General features: G+C 37.4%; 1 protein-coding gene across 1 annotated transcript in view; it reads left to right on the forward strand.

Annotated features, from left to right (window-relative positions):
* dgkaa (diacylglycerol kinase, alpha a) overlaps positions 1-20,922 on the forward strand; it is a 51,410-nt gene that overhangs the window by 28,891 nt on the left and 1,597 nt on the right. The window contains exons 3-23 of the mRNA XM_052091757.1: positions 327-403; positions 3,007-3,136; positions 4,243-4,317; positions 4,939-4,988; positions 5,177-5,251; positions 5,600-5,716; positions 11,531-11,648; positions 12,104-12,192; positions 12,579-12,698; positions 13,110-13,208; positions 14,437-14,523; positions 15,470-15,543; positions 15,631-15,705; positions 15,975-16,060; positions 16,211-16,300; positions 17,271-17,431; positions 17,579-17,643; positions 18,176-18,266; positions 18,654-18,831; positions 19,729-19,846; positions 20,537-20,597. Coding sequence (XP_051947717.1) covers positions 327-403; positions 3,007-3,136; positions 4,243-4,317; positions 4,939-4,988; positions 5,177-5,251; positions 5,600-5,716; positions 11,531-11,648; positions 12,104-12,192; positions 12,579-12,698; positions 13,110-13,208; positions 14,437-14,523; positions 15,470-15,543; positions 15,631-15,705; positions 15,975-16,060; positions 16,211-16,300; positions 17,271-17,431; positions 17,579-17,643; positions 18,176-18,266; positions 18,654-18,831; positions 19,729-19,846; positions 20,537-20,597 — 2,036 coding nt within the window. The remainder of the gene's footprint in view (positions 1-326; positions 404-3,006; positions 3,137-4,242; positions 4,318-4,938; positions 4,989-5,176; positions 5,252-5,599; positions 5,717-11,530; positions 11,649-12,103; positions 12,193-12,578; positions 12,699-13,109; positions 13,209-14,436; positions 14,524-15,469; positions 15,544-15,630; positions 15,706-15,974; positions 16,061-16,210; positions 16,301-17,270; positions 17,432-17,578; positions 17,644-18,175; positions 18,267-18,653; positions 18,832-19,728; positions 19,847-20,536; positions 20,598-20,922) is intronic.

Genomic DNA, 20,922 nt, shown 5'->3' on the forward strand with positions numbered 1-20,922 from the left:
AAATAGGGTTTCCTTTCCCATTTAATGTGCCAAAACTTTTAATTTGGTCACTAAAGATTACTCTGTTTGTTTGATCACCCCCACCACCTCAACATGGCAGCATTGGTGTGAATTTGTGGTATACAAACAGTAGTGGGAAAGAAACTGTATTAGTGGCTCAAATGTTTGAAACCCTTCATTCATTGATATTGTGACTAAAATTAGATGTATTTTTGTCCTCTTTTCTGGTCTCTCTCTCTCTCTCTCTCTCTCTCTCTCTCTCTCTCTCTCTCTCTCTCTCTCTCTATATATATATATATATATATATTATCTCTATTTCCTTGCAGATTGCAGTCTGAAAGTAAAAGATGTGTTAAAGGAATTTAATGCAGATGGCAGGTTAGCCAAATACAGACATGGAGAGGTGAGTGAACAGGCTGTCTGTGGCAAACCTTTCTGCCAGCACTCTGCTTTTACAGCATGTTAGTCCAATTACCCATGAGCAGATCCATCCATCTCTGTAATGTGAATCATTTTACGTCTGGTTAAGCAGAGCTCATCCAATGGTCTATTCATGAAATGTGCACCTGCTTGGTAGATGGGTGCTGTGTATACCTCATTACTAATTTAAGAAACAACAATCTTAATATTTCGATTTATTTATTATTATTATTATTATTATTTTTTAAAAGGGATAGTTCACCCAAAAATGAAAATTCCCTCATCATTTACTCACCCTCATGCCATCCAAGATGTGTTTGACTTTCTTTCTTCTGAAGAACACAAACAAAGAATATTTCATCTCTGTAGGTCCACACAATGCAAGTGAATGGTGTCCAGAACTTTGAAGCTCCAAAAAGCACATAAAGGCTGCATAAAAGTGATTAATATGACTCTAGTGATCAAATTTACATCTTCAGATGCGATATGATAGATGTGGGTGAGAAACAGGTCCTTTTATACTATAAATTATCCACCTCCTCAGCAGGTGGTTGTATGCACAAATATCACGAATCGCCAAAAACAAAGGAAGAATAAATTGAAAGTGGAGATTTATAGTTAAAAAGGACTTGTAGCACTTATCATATCGCTATCGAGTCATATGGATTACTTTTATGCTGCCTTTATGTGATTTTTGTGCACCATTCACTTGCATTGTATGAAACTACAGGGCTGAGATATTCTTCATTAATCTTAATTTGTGTTCTGCAGAAGAAAGTCAAATACATCTGGGATGGCATGAGGTTGAGTAAATGATGAGAGAATTTCATTTTGGGGTGAACTATCCCTTTAAGAGAATTGTATTGGTGCTTGCTCATGGAAAACTCAAAATCGCAATGTTTGGTGTTGTGAGTGGTTTCTAAAGTGGTCTGGGTGATTGCTGACTGGTCGCTTACTGGCCAAAGTGAAAGGCCAGAGTCCACCCCGAAGTCTCTATGATATTCTGGTTCCTACTGTAGAATCTGAGCCATATCTACAGTATGGCTCAAGTCCTTTCTTCAATGAAAGTCTAAAGGATTTTGTCACATTTGCATTGTTTTATTCTTTAATTTACTGTAAATCGTGAGATTGATCACTTTCATGATCTTTCAACAAGCCGCATGACATGAGATATCATTCTTGTCCTTAATACAATCAAAGTGGAAGGAATTCTGTGCTGAAATGTATTTCTTATGCTTTGAGTATGCAAAATATGCTTTTCAGATATTCTCATGTTGCAAAGGTCTTTTTATAGTACATGACAGGGGCACTTGTTTGCTGACATGGCTCTAAAACACTATAAATAAATTAATATCTTTACTAGAGAGTTTTGGTGAATTTTACTACTTGCGTTATAAGACCAAAATAAACAGAAAGTTATGTCATGGAAATATTGTCACATATGTCAGAATGAAGGGTGAAGGAAGTAACTAAATGCAACGTGTAGCATGATATTCCTTTCATACTTCAAAATGAACACCAGTGTCCTCAGGCCTTTTGAAGGCCCTTTTTCTCTTTTAACTCTGTTAAGAAGGAGGACAGAAACTGCACACACTGTTAGCAGAACTAAGATGTAGTGCAAAATCTAATTGGATCTATCACATTCCCTTGAGAAGGTTCCAGATATTTTATGGCTATTTTTTAAGTTTTCATAATGTGTGCCTTCTGATTATCAAGTAAGAAATTATAAAAATGTGTGTGTGTGTGTGTGTGTGTGTGTGTGTGTGTGTGTGTGTGTGTGTGTGTGTGTGTGTGTGTGTGTGTGAGCGTGTATTTATCACTTTGTGGGGACCAAATGTCCCCATAAGGATAGTAATACCCGAAATTTTTGACCTTGTGGGGACATTTTGTCGGTCCCCATGAGGAAAACAGCTTATAAATCATACTAAATTATGTTTTTTGAAAATGTAAAAATGCAGAAAGTTTTCTGTGAGGGTTAGGTTTAGGGTAGGGTTAGGTTTAGAGGATAGAATATAAAGTTTGTACAGTATAAAACCATTATGTCTATGGAAAGTCCCCATAAAACATGGAAACACAACATGTGTGTGTGTGTGTGTGTGTGTGTGTGTGTGTGTGTGTGTGAGCGTGTATTTATCACTTTGTGGGGACCAAATGTCCCCATAAGGATAGTAAAACCCGAAATTTTTGACCTTGTGGGGACATTTTGTCGGTCCCCATGAGGAAAACAGCTTATAAATCATACTAAATTATGTTTTTTGAAAATGTAAAAATGCAGAACGTTTTCTGTGAGGGTTAGGTTTAGGGGTAGGGTTAGGTTTAGGGGATAGAATATAAAGTTTGTACAGTATAAAAACCATTATGTCTATGGAAAGTCCCCATAAAACATGGAAACACAACAATGTGTGTGTGTGTGTGTGTGTGTGTGTGTGTGTGTGTGTGTGTGTGTGTGTGTGTGTGTGTGTGTGTGTGTGTGTGTGTGTGTGTGTGTGTGTGAGTGCTGTGTTCCCAAGTTGAACGGCATTAAGGCTTTTAATTTAGCACGAAATATTTTATTGACCGTGCTTTTTTTTGTCTTCTTCACATCAGTGCATTGATGAGAAAGGTTTCCGTCTCTTCCTGAAGACGTATTTGGAAGAGGACAACTTCCCTGCAGATCTGTGCCAGCGCTTGTTCAGATCATTCCAGAACTCAGAGTCGGCTAAATCAGATGAGAACAGTGAGTCAACTGTTAGACACTTCCATGTGTATGTCATTAAGTTTAGTTAAGTTAAGTTGAAGTTTTTATTCACAAGTTCACTAGTGCATATAGTCCTGGAGCACAGTAAGTTAAATGTATTTGGCATGCTGTCCAAAAATTGCCTGGTGCAATTAACATTGCGCTATTACTGCCAGATGAAAGCAGTTGGTAAAATAAATGTTATTAAAAAGGTGCCAAAGTGTGTCAGACTGGTTTGCTGCATCCTTTGCCATATAGCATTCAGAAATGGCCCACAAGATCAGAATGTGTGTGCAAATTGTTTTCAGCATCGCTTTTGTGTTGCTAAATCAGCGCAGATGCAAATAAACTGTGTTTTACCGAGAGCAATATATTCTTATTGAATTCCCCCTGTGCAGTTTAATGCTTTGGAACTGACCTCATTCACTTCCATTGTAAGTGCCTTGCTTGTAATTGAGGAATGGGTTGAAAATATTTTCTGTGGTAATCAACTTTATGCTACAAATACTGTCAGTTTAGTTTAACTTGTACTGAACCTGAGACATTGCTTTAAACATTAGACCTATACTGTATATGTGTTAGAATGAGACTAGAGTAATAAAATAGCTTCCTAACCTTGCAAAGTTATATTCAACCTTTCAACTCCTGTCATGACTATGCAAAGAATTTAACATGAAACACTCAAGGAGACCAGAAGGGTTAATCTGCCGAGAACAGTGGGCCTACCACTAAAAGCATGATTTAGATAACTTTACAGCTCAAATAGCAGATTTTTATACATACAAATTAATTATGACTCTTTTACAAAAAATATGAGCTTCACATTTAGCTTTGGAATGCTCCACCCATTAGACTTCTGTTGTAAATGCATTCCTGTATATACCAGTCTTGTTTGGTTTTACAAACTCTTTTCTGTGGTATTCAACAGCATGTCACTGGTGCTATCTGTAGAGCTTAACTTGTTTTGGACATGGAACATTCCTTTAATTAGGCATTTGAATATACTTGGTGCCAATATAATCAAATACCTAATTTATGCATGTTTTTATTTTTTTATTTATTTGCATATTGTGGTCCATTGACTTTGTCTTTGCTCTCTGTGTCAGGGGAAGTCTTTCTGAAGGATGTTTCCTGTTATTTCTCTCTTTTGGAAGATGGGCAGCCAAGGGACAAGCTTGAATGTAAATCTCTTTCAAATATCTACAATCAGTTGGAAAGTTTGCAAACCTTTTTAGAATAGGGCTAGTTGTCACACTAGGAAGTGGGAGTAACTATAAGTAACTCTACAATACCTACAATACCCTCAGTAACTGTAAGGTTTAGAGTCAATAGTCTTATTACACATGCATGTTTTGTATATTAGTTTCAAACATCTAGAATTGGAATCATTTTTGTGAATTTTTATCCCCCAAACTAATATTCCAAAATCATTATATGTTTTGCTATAGCTGTTGGCTTAACAAGTGAATACAATAAAACCCCACTAGGGGTCAACTATACTGTATATAATGAAGGTAGTTTTTACTGTATATAATTTAAGGGTATTTTACAAAAATTGCAAGCCAGTGAAAGTTGTCACATTTTTATTGGGGTAAGTTGTGTTTTAAAGGTTATACATTATGCAGTTAATTCATTACAATATTTGTTGTCTTGATATTTTTGAAGGTTACCTTGTAAAGGTTTTGTTGTTTAGAAAGCCTATAATAGGCTGTTTAATGGAGGGTTCCATTGTGACAACTTACCCCATGTAGTGTGAAAAAATTCCCTTTTGATCCTCATGTCCCCGTGTTTTTCACTTGCAGTTGCATTTAGGCTTTATGACAGAGATGGCAACGGAGTTCTGGACAGTTCGGTGGGTGGTCTTAAACAATCTTTGTAGCACAATGGAGAAATCTTTTAGAAAGCATTAGACTCATTATGTTTATAACATGTGGGATATATAAACTTATTCTAATTCCTCATTATGTAACAAAACTAAATCATCTTGCTTCAGTTATGTCCTTCTGTAATATTTTAACCAATCATGTTTCTGTGGTACAGGAAGTGGACCGCATTATTGCCCAGATGATGCACGCAGCAGAATACCTTGGCTGGGATGTGTCTGAACTGAGGCCTGTGAGTTTCTTTTTTGTTTGGGTTTGTGTATTAGTTGCCAAGTAGAAGTGAAATATCTGTCCACTCTGCAAGACATTTCCAGTAGTAACCACACCCTGTCAGAGAGAAATTCCTCCCTCATGTGGCAAGCATCAGCTTGTCATGGAGTGAAATAAGGATGGAAAACAAGATGTTTACATAATTGTCCCTCTTTTGAAGGGTCTCACGGTGTGCATAAGACTATTTATCATGCACATTCCTTTAGGGGGTTATTTAATTATATCATGTACAGGTTATAACAGAACATAGATGTTTTGTTTACTGGACAAACACATTCACAATCTCATCTGCTTTTCATTGTGTTCTCAGGTGCTGAAGGATATGATGACAGCGATTGATTCAGACAGTAGTGGTACAGTGTCTTTGCAGGAATGGGTGGAGGGTGGCATGAATAATGTCCCCCTGCTGGTTTTACTGGGACTAAAGGTGTGAAAGCACAAACACATTACAATTGCATGTCAACTAGAATTATCCACATATTAAACAATGTTAACAGACTATTAGCAGACAGATGGAAAAAAATATGAAATTTGCTCAGTATTATTGGATAATTGATTACAATGCTAAATGTTTAGTGAAAATTAATGAAAGGCAAATGCCACGGGTAAACTTGAGTGTGGGGATGACCAGCGATTCAGAATATTATTTCGGAATTATTGAGTAAAAGTATTTCTTTCACATATACTGTACATATATAAAAATCTCTCATAATTATCATAATGCATTGCCTTCACACATTTTCAAAAAACATGCAAACTGGATTTCACTTTATCCATTTTTAACTCAGACTTTCATGATATAAAAAACTAATATTGAAAGACCTTGGTAAAGGTGCAGTTTTACATTGAAGGAGAATTCAAAGTGGGATTTCTTTCATCTGTGCACAGGGAGTGAGCAAGGAGTGGGAATTGAAAAACATGGATCGGAGTTGGGAGAGCAAATTCCTGTCACTTTTAACTTCTAATTACTGTTGGGAATTTTGCTTTGTAGCAAACTCGGAGAGGGGTATCTTTCACTTGTGAGCAGGAAGTGAGCAAGAAGCAGGAACTAGAAAACATCTTGGTTACGTATGTAAACCAAGCCTAAGCCTAACGAGACATTGCATCCTGCTGATACATATGGGTAGTGCTACACAACCTAGTTGAAACCCTTCTACAATAACTGCTATTCTAATATTTGCTATGGTGTTTGAGCACCTCCCTTCTAGGCGCAAAGCTCTTCGCTATAAAAGCGGGTGCGCAAACACCATTCCTGAGGGACAAAGAGCGCATCACTCGCACCTCAAAGAACTCTGAGTCTTGTAGAGCAGCCAGTATTCACAATGTCTTGTTCCCTTCATCTCACGAAGAGGTCACGCCTCTAGTTGAGTGTACTTTAACACCAGTTGGGCAATTCGCAACCTGTGACTCAAAAGCCAGGGTGACCATATCAACAATCCAGTGAGAACATTTTTGCTTGGAGATTGACATTCCTTACATGCGTCCTCCATAGCAGACAAAGAGATGGCCATACAATCTGAACTTGCATGTGTGCTCAACGTATGTGTGTAGCACTCGCAAGGGCATAACAAATGCAATGACTGTTCCTCATCTGAATTAAATGGAGTAGGGATAAGACTTGAAAGTGAACCACCTGCACTCTGAAGGGCGTGGTTATAACCTTAGGCATATAGCCTTTTCTGGGTTTGAAATTGGTTTTGAAAGACCCGGACCAAACTCCATACATGAGTCAACTGACAGTGCTTGCAAATCACCAACCTGAGGCTAAAGCCGGCAGTAATGCTGTTTTAAGAGAAATCACACGCAATTCAACATAGTCCAGAGGCTCGAAGGGAGGCCCCGCGAGCACTCTTAGGACTAAGTTAGATCCCAAGTTGGCCTGTAGCCAGGTGAGGGGGATTTAGCTGCCGCGCACCCTAGGAACTGTGATTAAATCATGTTTTCCTGTAGAGGTGCCGGTTTCAGGTGTGTGCTATGCAGATATAGTCGCTACATAAACTTTGAGCATAGAAGGAATGAGCCCTGCATCCGATCGCTCTTAAAGAAATGTACAAATTTGAGGTATGGGGCAGTTCACTGGGTCTTTGCCGTGTGAAAAGCACCAGTTCGTGAACACGTTCCATTTCAGCGTGTAAAGGCGTCTCATGGACGCGCTTTAGCCTGTAATATGTGTTCATAACCAACCGAGCCAATTCTGGCTTATCCATTGTGCTCCGTTCAAAGGCCACACATGTAGGCTTCACAGCTCTGGCTGGGGAGGCCAAACCGTGCCTTGTGTTTGAGACAGAATATCTTTCTTCAGCAGTATTTTCCGTCCAGTATCTCTACCATCTCCAGAAATCAGGACTGATTGGGCCACTTCGGTGCAATTAACAGAACTGTTTCCATGTCCAATCGGACTTTGCTGATGACAGAATGAAGGAGGCGCACCGGGGGAAACACATGCATTTCGCCGGCCATACGTGGGCCAGCGCGACATGGCGGCATATATACGGCACAGCTGTTGTGTTGTCCGAACGAATTAGAATGTGGTGATTCACAATATCGGAATGAAAATCTCTCAAAGCTAGAAAGACAGCCAGTAGGTCTAGGCGGTTGACATGTCACTGAAATAGACCTCGAAGAATGGTCTGTACGCACTCGTTCATGAGGCACAAAAAGTGTGTTTTGCCCAAATTACATTAGACCAGATTTTCCATATGGCAAAGCAGCAAGTCTCTGTGTTCGCTCAGTAGTGCCTCCGATTGGCTAGTAATTACCTGTTGCTGCGGTAATTCAAAACACACACACCATTCATTTCAATGGGGTGAGCGGCCCATCAATACATTTCGTGAACATGTGGGGAGCCAGAGACAGACTGAAATGAATGACTTTAATTGAGACACTGTTCCCTCGAACACGAATCTAAAAAGCCACCTCGAACGTGGTGCAATTGGTACATGAAGTACGCATCCTTCAGATCTATTGACACAGTCCTGATGTGCGATAAGATCTGCTTCTGGGTGAACATTATAAATGGGTGCGTTGCATGCGACTGAAGCATCTCAGAACAGAATAGGCCAGAAATAATGTGTTGTGCGTAATGTGTGGGCTTTGAAGTGGGAAAGCCCTTTATTGAAAAAGTGTTAGCGTCTCGTGCATGTGCAACGAGCGCGGTACTCTTTTGTAATCTTTATATGTGGCCCGAGACAAAGCGGGAGCGAGCCGGTTGTGATGAAGTACTGCTCCGTTCTGCGTAAAATGTCTCACAGAGTGTTGCTCAGTCATGATGTAGCACTCAGCAAATCTATCCACAGAGCTTCCGAAAAGGCCGGCTGGAGACACCGGAGCATCAAATAAAGTGGCTTTTCCTGCAACACGCATTTCCGTGAGGGTCAGCCAGATGTGACGATCCAAAAACACCAGATCGCTCATTGACTTGCCAATGGCCTGTGCTGTGACTTTCATGGCTCACAGCACTAAGTCCATAGCTGTGCGGAGCTCTTTGAACATCTCTGGATTGTAGCCTTGCTCATCCATTTGTTTGAGGAGCTTAGCTTGGAAAACTTGGAGCAACGCCCTGCTACTCGCCGGGTAGAGATGTGCCGCTACCACCTCTTTCGGTGGTTAGTTGGGCATAATTTTTTTCTTCCCCATGGTCCACTTTATTGAGTAGAGTGGAATTGCTGTGCGAGCAAGCTGAATAGGGTGCATGCCAGGATTTTGTAAGTCCGAAATGAACTTCTGGTAAGAGCAGGGCGGAACGCGGTCGCTTGACGGCGTCCGGACTGCACGAACCATTCATCAAGGCACAATTTTTAGGTTACTCTGGAGATCACTCGAGACCGAGTTCTTCGACCACCCTTGAAAGGACACGAAGCATCTCCTTGTTAGTGGCATTTGCACGCTCCTCGCCCTCGCTGGGTGAAGTGGCGGCAGCGTCATCCACTGACCACTTGCCAGATGCAGCGAGAGACATGAGATTATCCCAGTGTCAGAACCACAGTATGTGATGAGGTTGAGCGCATAATGGACACTTAATTCATTCACTCAATGGTCTATGTTTGTATGTTTGTGAGCTGGTAGAGTGCAAGAAGCGGGAAATGGAAAAACCAGAGTGAAGTTGGACCAGAGTGGATAGAGAAAATTACTCTTGCTTGTAATTTCTTTTAACTGCCACAAATTTAGCTTTGAAGCGAACTTGGAGTGGGGTTTCTTTTACCTGTGAGCAGGGAGCAGACAAGGAGCGGAAAATGAAAAACCCAAAGCAGAGTCAGGAGAGTAAATTACTGTCGCTCCACTCACATACTCTAGCTCCTGATGCAAACTCTGAGTGTACCGCTCAGAAAGCTTGGCTTGTTCTCTATACTTTTTATTCATTATGTCTAACATTCCACTGTTCAGATTAGATCATGTTCTATTGTTACAGTGGCTTAACATCACCATCATATACCAAAGCCATGCTGACTTTGCTCTGTTGCATACAACTGTGACACTTGTAACAAATCCTTGCATGCATGCACTAACATGCACAACCATTAACATAAAAATTAGAAATAGCAATATACACACTATATTTATATACTGTATATACCGTATCTATTTGCATACATGTGCACAATTGATTTTCTATCATGGTGAAGACGTTTCATTGACTTAAATTTTTTCTATACTGAACTATTGACTAACCCTTAAATGAACCCTTTTGGAAAGGGACATTAAGTATGTTTATTAAGCTTTTTTCCTCATGAGGAGTGTTGACTAGTCCTCAAGTTAAAATCCAGCAAGTAACTGTAGTCCAGTAACTGGCTTCACACAGAGAGATAATGCTAACTTAATCTAAAACTTATTGAAGTCTTGTATTCATTCTGTACAAATGCATGACCAGAAGACAAGCTGCAGAGTTAACAGCAGACTTTGACATCATTAAATACAAAAAAAAAAAAAAAGTTCAACCGCTAAATTAGCGCTAATAAGTGTTTTTTCACAGTTAAATACATAGGCCACCAACCCACAAGTAGGAAGTCACAGTTATTGAAGACATTTGTTGTTAACACCAGTCGCCAGCAGTCATGTTCATTTTCAGTGAATGCAGTTTGTACTATCACGTACATATTATGAAACACAACTAGCTTGAAATGTAAATTAGTCAGCCTAAATTCCTGCATATTCCTGAATGTGATGTGTGTGCAACCCAGGCCTTTGCAGCATGCTCAGCTACATATCAAAGCCAGGGACTTCCCCGCGTGCTATTTCCACCTGCACATAAATGAGGCACTGGGGGGGTATTCTGAAACATTAAGCCCAGTTACGGCATGTCTGTGGGGGTTAGAGTTTCAGATCTCCTGCCCGTTCGCCTGTAGTTCCCACTGGAGTCATCGAAAAACCAAAGGTCTTATTCTATTAATAAAGAGCTGATGTGACTGTGAGTCACAGTGTCTCGAGTGTCCCTCAACCCCTCCAGTCACTCGTTGAATTGACAACGAATAGCTAGTAGGTGTAAGATAAGGACACAATGTGTAATAAACAGGTGGAAGCCACTTATGTGAGTCATTGAGAGAGAAAAAAACCCACAATGTCAATGTTTCTACTGAATTGTGTTTTTTTTTTGTTTATGGCTGTCAGAACATCTTATCTATTAAGAGCCCTGATAGCACACGTACATCACATCGTCTATTTGAAATGTAGTTTATATCTGGAAGATTATTTTTTTTTACATTGTTTGCTCATCTTTCAATAGTTCTGTCCCAGATGTCAATAAGACATTGAGCAGCTGTCTTTGAGATGTTTGTGATTTCGAATGTTTGTAAATCTGATCTTTTTAAGATGTGCATGTGCTATTTCGGTTGTGTAATTTGAATGTAACATTCTTTAAAAATGGATGTAAATCATAGGGCATATTCCAAAACCTAGTGAGCTGCCTTTCTGCTTACTGCCTATATAGGCAGATGCCTTCTATGGCATCATCCTAACCGACATGGAAACTCATAATTTGGAGGACTAAAATGTATAATTGATCTCAAATCAGGTGACGTGATACTCTAATGAGCATAAATATACATGGCACATTCCCATTTCTATTATTTTAAACTGTTTTATGGTTACTTTTCTGTATTGAATGGATTATAAGTATATTTATAATTACAATTTCTTTCACCCGCCATCTTTGAACAATGTTGCATTTTGATCAAGACTGTCAGATCTGCGTAATATTTCAGATTCCTTCCAAATATTTATTTATTTATTTTTTCTCTTTCTCAAGATTACTCAAAAAGACGGCCAACATCTATGGAGGATGAAACATTTTAACAAGCCTGTGTACTGCAACGTCTGTCAGAATATGCTGCTGGGTCTACGCAAACAGGGTCTCTGTTGCACCTGTGAGTGAAATTCTATGTAATATGCAAGAAAGGTAAAAAAAAAACTAAAGGCCTCTATTTGTGCAGAATAGGACAATCCTATATTTGTTTGAGCTTGGTAAATTAAAAAAATGACCAGTAAAATCTGTCCAACCGCCTCAGATGCATTGAGCCATGGTGTCCGTGTGGGAGACACAGGTTAGAATCTAGATTCTGTCATGTCCCAATCCAGTTCCCCATCTCTTCTCACCAAAATTTCCAATAATTTCTCCACTTCCGCTCAGTAAAATGTCAAAAAGCCCCAAAAGTAATTTAAAAATGCTAAAACAGACATGGGCCAGAAATGCAAAGTGTACTGTGGTTATCTACCTAGCTATGTTTATGACGTTTTAGAAAACTTGTAAACCGGTATGTTTTGTTCTGAATTCTGATCTATTATCAGTTTCTTATCACAACAGTTTGTTTGTTATACACAGGCTGCAAATACACAGTCCATGGCCGGTGTGCCAATAAGAATCCTGCTCCATGCACCCGAACATATGTGAAGTCAAAGAAAGAGACAGGGGTAAGTACACTTTTACTTTTGTGGATATTAATGAATGCACATTTTATATAATACAGTATTTTACAATGCAGCAATTATTTACAATGTATATTTGAGAAATCAGTCAGGGGTTTCAATGTTTGAACACCAGTGTCAGAAATGTACTTTATTATTACGGAGAAATATTTGCCTCCTGAAATGTATTTTCTGTAGCATACTACAGTTTGAAATGCTTATTGTTGCATACCGAATGCTGTTTCACATCCTCTTTTTACTGTGCCGTATGCAGTAAGCGGTACACTACTATGCCATTCTTTCTGACAATATACCATCTTCAACAAGCATCTTTCTTGTGTACTGCCATCAAGTGGACACTGGAATTCAGTGTCATATATGTTTGCCTGCAGATTGCGTCCCATGACTGGGTGAGTGGAAACTGTGATTCTGGAAAGTGTGACAGGTGTCAGAAGAAGATCAAGAGTTTACACGGTCTTACTGGGAAATGCTGCGTTTGGTGTCACACCATGGTAAGATTGTGAGACTTTCATTCTGCATTTTAGTATTTATGGCTTTAGTATCATTACTTAAACAAGAGGTTACTGTGAGGGATAGCTCATTCAGAAATGAAAATGATGTTAATCATTTACTCACTGTTGTTTCAAACCCACATGAGTTTCTTCCTTTCATGTAACAAAAGGAGATGTTAGGCAGAATGACAGCCTCATTCACATTCACTTTCATTGTAAGGTGCTTAACATCTCTTAATTTGTTCCACTGAAAAAAGAAAGTCCTGATAAAAATAAATTATGAAAATATATAATCACTGTTGATAAAATAATATATATATATTTTTTTAAATCTGTGAATTTGTCATATTCTTTCACTCTGGTGGTTCTTATATTTCCATGACAATTGTCCTTTTTACTCTTATATTTTAGAGACATGATGAGTGTGCAGTCCAGGAACCCTTAGAATGCGATTGTGGCCCTTTCAGGGATCATATTTTACCACCATGGGCCATATATCCTGTCATTAAGGTAATATTCATAGACATTCAATCTGTAAGTGCTAAATCTACCCAGCTGCATGTAATACTGCCATAACAAATGGATTTAAAGGGATAGTCCACTCAAAGATGAAAATTCTCTCATCATTTATTCACCATCATCCCATCCCAAGTAAATGCTCCAAATATCACATGAAGGCCACATAAAAGTAATCCATAATACTCAGTGGTTAAATCTACATCTTCAGAAGAGAATATGATAGGTGTGGGTGAAAAACAGATAAATATTTATGTCCATTTTTAATATAAATCTCCTTTTTCACTTTCACATTCTTTCACATTTTAAAAGTGAAAGTGGAGATTTATGGTAAAACACATATGACTTAAATATTGATCTGTGTCTCACCCACACCTATCATATCTCTTTTGAAGATATGGATTTAACCACTGGAGTCGTATGAGCCTTTACATGGCCTTTAATTGTGACCAGACTTCAAATGTCTGGTCACCATTCACTTGTATTGTAAAGACCAACAGAGCTGAGATATTCTTCTTAAAATCTTTGTTCGTGTTCAGCAGAAGAAAGAAAGTCATACACATCTGGGATGACATGAGGGTGAGTAAATGATGAAAGAATTTTCATTTTTGGTTGAACTATCCCTTTAAATAAACCCCACCCTGTAGCACTACTGAAACCCCCAATAAAGCAAATTCCAATAATTCAAGTAGCACTATTTGCAACTTTAATATAATGCTATATACACTCAAATGTAATGTAGGCTTACATTTACACTTCAATTATTTAGGCAATTTTTTATCTAAATGAATTCCAAGGAAGGCTTCCATAAATAAGATTTTAAGAAAAAAAGATAACTGTTTTTTTATTAGAAAATTAATTTAGTCTTCAAAGCTCTATGACTGCACAAAAAGCACTATAATGCCATTTCACTGTACTAACAAACAAAATCAGGATATTTTGAATAAGTCCTGATGACTTTTCAAGATCCAAAAAGATTGGCTTGAAATGAAGTCAATTATAGCTTATTGTGATATAGATAATAGAGTGAGTACGCAAACTCTTCTGTACATAATATGTCATAATATTAAGCAGGGGCATTGTTTATCTTTGGTGTGTGCAAAGTCATATGCAGAAAGCAGAAAGAGTGTACAATGCCCATTAATTATTCTTTGATTGACAGTGTTGTTCCATTATCCTTCACTCCTTTTCTTCTTTGTGTCCCCTTTGTGTTATCACATAGGAGAGGCCAAACTGCATAAAGAACGGCTGCTCAGGTGCAGGTGATGACAGTGACCACAACACTACACCTGATGGACAGGTACTACAGGTAAAAAAGCCTTTATTGTCTATCTGCCCTGGCATTGAATTATACTTAAATAAATAGTTCACCCAAATTGTCTCATAATTTACTCACCCTCATGCCAGATGTGTATGACTTTCTTTCTTCTGCAGAACACAAACAAGTATTTTTAGAAGAATATCTCAGCTCTGTAGTTCCATACAATGCAATGCAATGCATGACCAAAAACAATGCAAGTGAAAGGTGGCCAGAACTTTGAAGGTCCAAAAGCATATAAAGGCAGAGTAAAGGTTATCCATACAACTCCAGTGTTAAATCCATGTCTTGAGAAGCTTATGATAGGTGTGGGTGAGAAACAGGTCAATATTTAAGACCTTTGTTCAGTATAAATCTCCACTTTCACATTCTTTTTTGTTTGTTTTGGTGATTCACATTCTTTGTGCATATCGCCATCTACTGGGTAAGGAGGAGAATTTATAATAAAAAAAGGACTTACATATTGATCTGTTTCTCACCCACACCTTTCATATCGCTTCAGAAAACATGGATTTAACCACTGGGATAATAAGGATTACTTTTATGCTGCCTTTATGTGCTTTTTGGACCTTCAAGGTTCTTGAGACCATTAATTTGCATTATATAGACCTACAAAGATTAAATATTCTTCTAAAAATCTTTGTGTTCAGCAGAAGAAAAAAAGTCATACACATCTGGGATGGCATGAGGGAGAGTAAATGATATCCCTTTAAAGCCTGAACACATACACTATTCTGAAACCTATATATAAATATATGTCAGTATTGTATGTTGATATTTATGCTGTCTGTGTATCAGGTACAAGCTTAACATTGGCCTGATGTTGTGCCGTATCCTTTTAGTTTGTACTGTTGACAAAAGCCAGTTCCAGTAGCAGGATGTACAGACACTGTATGATTGCAATGACTCTAACAGACAGCATCTTGTCCCCAAACAGATAAATCCAATTCCTGACACTCACCCTCTTTTGGTGTTTGTGAACCCTAAAAGTGGTGGAAAACAAGGAGAGAGGTGACAACATATTATCTTGTTTCATCTACAATACTTGTATTTTGACTATAAGCTTTATTCACTCACTAAAAGTGTATGTTTTTATAGAGTCCTTCGAAAATTCCAATACTTGTTGAATCCTCGGCAAGTTTATAACCTTTCCAATGGTGGACCAACACCAGGGTAAGAATTTATGTACCATTTCAGCATATTTAGTTTTACCAGTCTGAACCTTAAAATGTCAACAATCATTGCATGGTTGGTACTTTGAAATCAGCTTGTTGAATGTTGCACTCAAATTGATATGCTGATTATGAATTGGTCATATAATTTGTAATGACACATGTTTTATTTAATTAGGAAAAAGGCTAAATAGAATATTTTTCACTACTTCTCTCAGTCTGTTGGACCCCACTGTAGGAATATTACTTAAATTACTTTCTCCAAACCAGGTTGTGTTTCTTCAGAAATCTGCCAGACTATAAAATATTAGTCTGTGGAGGTGACGGCACAGTTGGCTGGATACTTGACGCCATAGGTGAGTAACTCTATAAAACATCAATTCTGTGACACTCACAGCACCACGGGAGAGCATGTGAGATTTTGTGGTGATTGTGATGTTAAATGTGTTTTTTTCTTGGTCTTGCTTGACTTTCAACTAACCATTATTTTTAATTCCTCACTAAAGATAAATCCAACCTGTCAGTGCGGCCCCCTGTGGCCGTGCTTCCTCTTGGAACAGGGAATGATCTTGCTCGCTGCCTTCGATGGGGAGGAGGTGCGTAGCGGCTTATAAAATAAAATTCTGTATGAAGAAAAACCTGTTTATTTAACCACATGAGATTGTTTAAGTTTTTTGTAATTCTCCATAATTTTTTGGCAGTATTTCAGTACAAATCACTATACAATATATTGTATTTTGTAATTTAAAGGAACATTACAGATTTAATACAAGGTAATATCAATCGTCAGCATTTGTAGCATAATTTTGTTTACCACAAACATTTATTTCAACTCGTTTCTCCTTTTCTTAAAAATTAAAAAATCAAGGTTGCAGTGAGGTACTTACAAGAGAAGTAAATGGGGCCAATTTTTAGAGGGTTTAAACAGAAATGTGAAGATTCTAATTTTATAAAAGCACTTACATTTAATTCTTCTGTTAAAACTTGTTTATTATTTAAGCTGAAATGTTGTTTAAATCTTTGTTTTTACAGTCGTTTTAGGGTTGTAGTATTTACAACATTATGTCGTAATGGCAACGAAGTTGTAAAATTGGATATAACTTTACACAGAAAAGGTTAGCAAATGATTTTATCACTCTAAAATCATGTTAAAACATATATTACATTTTGTGGCAATACTTTTGAAACAGTGAACCCCATTCACTTCCATTGTAACCAAGATTTGTGCTTTTTTTAAAGAAAATGAGGGGCAAGTCCGAATTAATTTTTGTGGTAATCGATGTGGTGCCACAAATGCTGTCGAGTAAGCTTAACTTGTATTGAAGCCGGAATATTCATTTAAATCAGTATAAAAATACTAACATGATATATAAATATTTTACCATTTAAATAATATGTACAAAAAAATTCACATTACATTCATGAAAATGATGTTTTGCATTATGAGAATGCATTTTGCGTGTGTAAACTTGAAACTTTAATATATATATAAGACATATTAAACATAACATTGCTTGAAAGTGTTTCACACCAGTGCCCTTGTTGATGTTGATGTTGATGTTATAGGTTATGACGGAGTGGATTTGGGCCGGATCCTGAAGGACATAGAGGGCAGTTCTTTAGTACCGATGGATCGCTGGAGCATACAGGTGATTCTAGAGGACAGTCAGGAGAGGGGTGACCCAGTTCCCTACGAAATCATCAACAATTACTTCTCCATTGGAGTGGTAAGACACATACAGAACAGCATCCATCTGAAATCCTCTCATATTCTCTTTCATATGGTTTCAGTAACATCTTTTTGTAACCTCCACTATCTAGTGTCTCGCTCACTGTATGCTTATCATTCTCACTGTATTGATTCTGTCTAACAGGATGCTTCCATTGCTCACCGCTTCCACACCATGAGGGAGAAACATCCACAGAAGTTTAACAGCAGGTGGGCATGTTGCACACTAAGCAGATCTAAAAATAATCATCAAAATAAATAATAAATATAAATATTATTATTATAATTAATATAGTTACATTGCAATATTATATTATACTATATTATTTATGTAAATAATATATATTTAATACATATTTTTATAAATAATACAATTATAAATGTAATTAAATAAATTACATCTAAATATAATAGTAAGATATTTTTATAAATAATAAATTATAAATGTAATTAAATAAATTACATCTAATTATAATAGTAAGATATTTTTATAAAAATACAAATATAAATGTAATTAAATCAATTACATCTAAATATAATAGTAAAAAATATATTTATAAAAACCAAATATAAATGTAATTAAATTAATCTAAGTATAATAGTAAGATATTTTTATAAATATTTTTAAATAATAATAATAAATAAATATGACATAAGAAAATGCCTCAGTCTTGGCCTTTGTGATGTCATTTCTAGGATGAGTTTGTGACTTTCTCTTTAAACATGTATATCTTTCTTTTAGAATGAAGAACAAACTGTGGTATTTTGAATTTGCCACATCCGAGACCATCTCAGCATCTTGTAAAAAACTCAAGGAGTGTATCACCATTGAGGTAAGACTTAAGAGTAAAAGAATCATACTCCTATGTGAGTGAAAATGAAGTCAATAATCTTTCAAGCTCTTTGCTCCATCTTCTCTTATGTTGAAAGGGCAACCACGGCTCATCAGAAAGCATCAACTAATAGCATGAGCATTTTCAGGCCATTAGACTTAGCGTGATAAACACCTGCTATTAACCTGCTTCCGGTATTAGTTGTATGGCAGGTCTCAAGCCAAGCACATTTCAATCAAGGGCATTCATTCAGTATATGAAGCAAATGCAATTCATTACTTAAAAATCTGCTTATGCATGTTAGAAGTATTTGGTTTGAAATAATGGGAATTTTAAATATAAACATAAAGCTGAAGTGACCCAACTGTTCTGTCTGACCTTATCCAGTGTTGTGGGACCCAGTTGGATCTCAGTAATCTTTCCCTGGAAGGCATCGCTGTCCTCAACATTCCCAGCATGCACGGTGGGTCCAACCTGTGGGGTGAAGCCAAAAAGACTGACAAACCTGACCAGGATTTACCTGATGTCATAGTTGACCCTGAAATCTTAAAAGTGAGCCCACAAGGTAGGTTGGCTTTTATACCGGAATACATTTTAAAAAGGGTTATATCATGAGGATATGACAATGAGATAAAAGAGTTCATCGTATGATGAAAACAGACTGTAACATTGAAAGCTCAAAACCTCCCCAGTCCAGAAACGCCACCAATTGAATCTAAGCTGCAAAAACGGGTCATTCAGAAATCTGATGTCAGAAACCCAAATTAATTTACGCTTAACCGCCCACATTTACATCTCAGGAACACCTATTAGGAGTTTCATCAACTTGACCTGTCTAGTCACTGTGAGGTAATGAGGAGAAACTAGATATTATTATACCTAAACACCAAAATAACTCAGAATGAAATGTGGGTAAATCACTCAAACCTTGTGCTGTTGAGCATATCTTTCTGGAGGATCACAGCTATGTTAGGAAAGAAGTGGCTGTAGTTTGTTTAAAAAGGTCCTTTGTCAGTCTGATCTTAACAGCATTGATTGTTTTGTGGACCTGTCACAATGTAATGCAGACTTTGCAGAGAGGCAGCTATTAAAGTCCAGGACAGCGCATACTGAATTTATCACAAGTACAGCAGAGTGCTATTACTCACTTCACATGCAAAAAAGGAAATTTACATAGCACAAGGTGGTGGATATGGCTTCTCCTCTTTAACCCCCCTCCCTTCCCCCTCCCCCAGAAACGGCATTACATACTTACGTAACCTTTTTAAAAGTAAAGAGTAAAACTGGGTGGAAAATGGTCATGAAAAACAGAATTCTGACTGTTGGTGCCAAAAGAAATTATTAAATTAAATTAAATTATAAGTGGTCCTAAGGAGGGAAAAAATACAGTAAATAGCAAAAATGTATGATATGACCTCTTTAATACTGAAGTTATCCATAAAATGTCTCTCCCTCCAAACAGACATGAGCGATAAGCGTCTGGAGTTGGTGGGTTTGGAAGGAGCCATGGAGATGGGACAGATTTACACAGGGCTGAAAAGTGCAGTCCGACTTGCCAAAACATCTCAAATTACCATCAGGTGAGACAAACAGGTTTAGGGTGCTGCTAGTTAAAGAGATTGTTCACCCAAAAATGCAAATTCTCTCATCATTTACTCCCCCAGATGTGTATGACTTTCTTTCTTCTGCTGAACACAACGATTTTTAGAAGAATATTTCAGCTCTTTAGGTCCATACAATGCAAGTGAATTGTCCCAAAACTTTGAAGGACCAAAAAGCACATATAAGCAGCATAAAAGTAATCCATACGACTTCAGTGGTTAAATCCATGTCTTCAGAAGTGATAGGAAAGGTGCGGGTCAGAAATAAATAAATATGTATGGTCTGTTATTGTGCACAATAAGGCCAGGAACATTCATTAAAACTGTTAAAAATGTTCACTTTAACAGGCCCATATTGGCACAATCAAGCCAAGACATGCTCAGACATGTCCATCACTGTCTGTTACACGACATTCTCTGCATTTACATAAACATTATTCACATTTTATTAAAAGGTAAAATATTCTATTTGCATTCCATTAATTCTTTTGTCATGAAGTAGGGGTTATCAGATGGTCAACTTGTTCAGTGTCAACCATTATTGACTCGTATGCTGGCAATGTGCTTATTCATCCAAGCAATTGTCCATTATATGAGATGATTCATCTATTATTCTTCCTGTTTCTTCTTGCTAATTGTTGTTATTAAAAAATGCACATTTAATTATAGGACAAAAAAGCCGCTGCCCATGCAGATTGATGGAGAGCCGTGGATGCAGCCACCTTGTACCGTAAGTGTACACCACATTGCCTTAAATAACCACTCTCAATGTCAACCAAAGATCATGATTGATAGGAATATTCCAGGTTCAACACAAGTTAAGGTCAATCGACAGCATAATATTGATTACCACAAAAATGTATTTTGACTCGTCCCTCCTTTTTTAATACAAAAAAACAAAACAAAAAATAAAGCAAAAATCAGTGACAAACAATACAGTGAGGCACTTACAATGGACATGAATGGGCCAATATTTCAAAATTATAGCCACAATATGCGTGTTAACATGATTTTATTGTGATAAAATTGCTTGCGTACCCTTTTTGTGTAGTTAT

Source organism: Xyrauchen texanus, chromosome 25 (genome assembly GCF_025860055.1).
Source record: "Xyrauchen texanus isolate HMW12.3.18 chromosome 25, RBS_HiC_50CHRs, whole genome shotgun sequence".
In the NCBI taxonomy this organism is placed as follows: Eukaryota; Metazoa; Chordata; class Actinopteri; order Cypriniformes; family Catostomidae; genus Xyrauchen; species Xyrauchen texanus.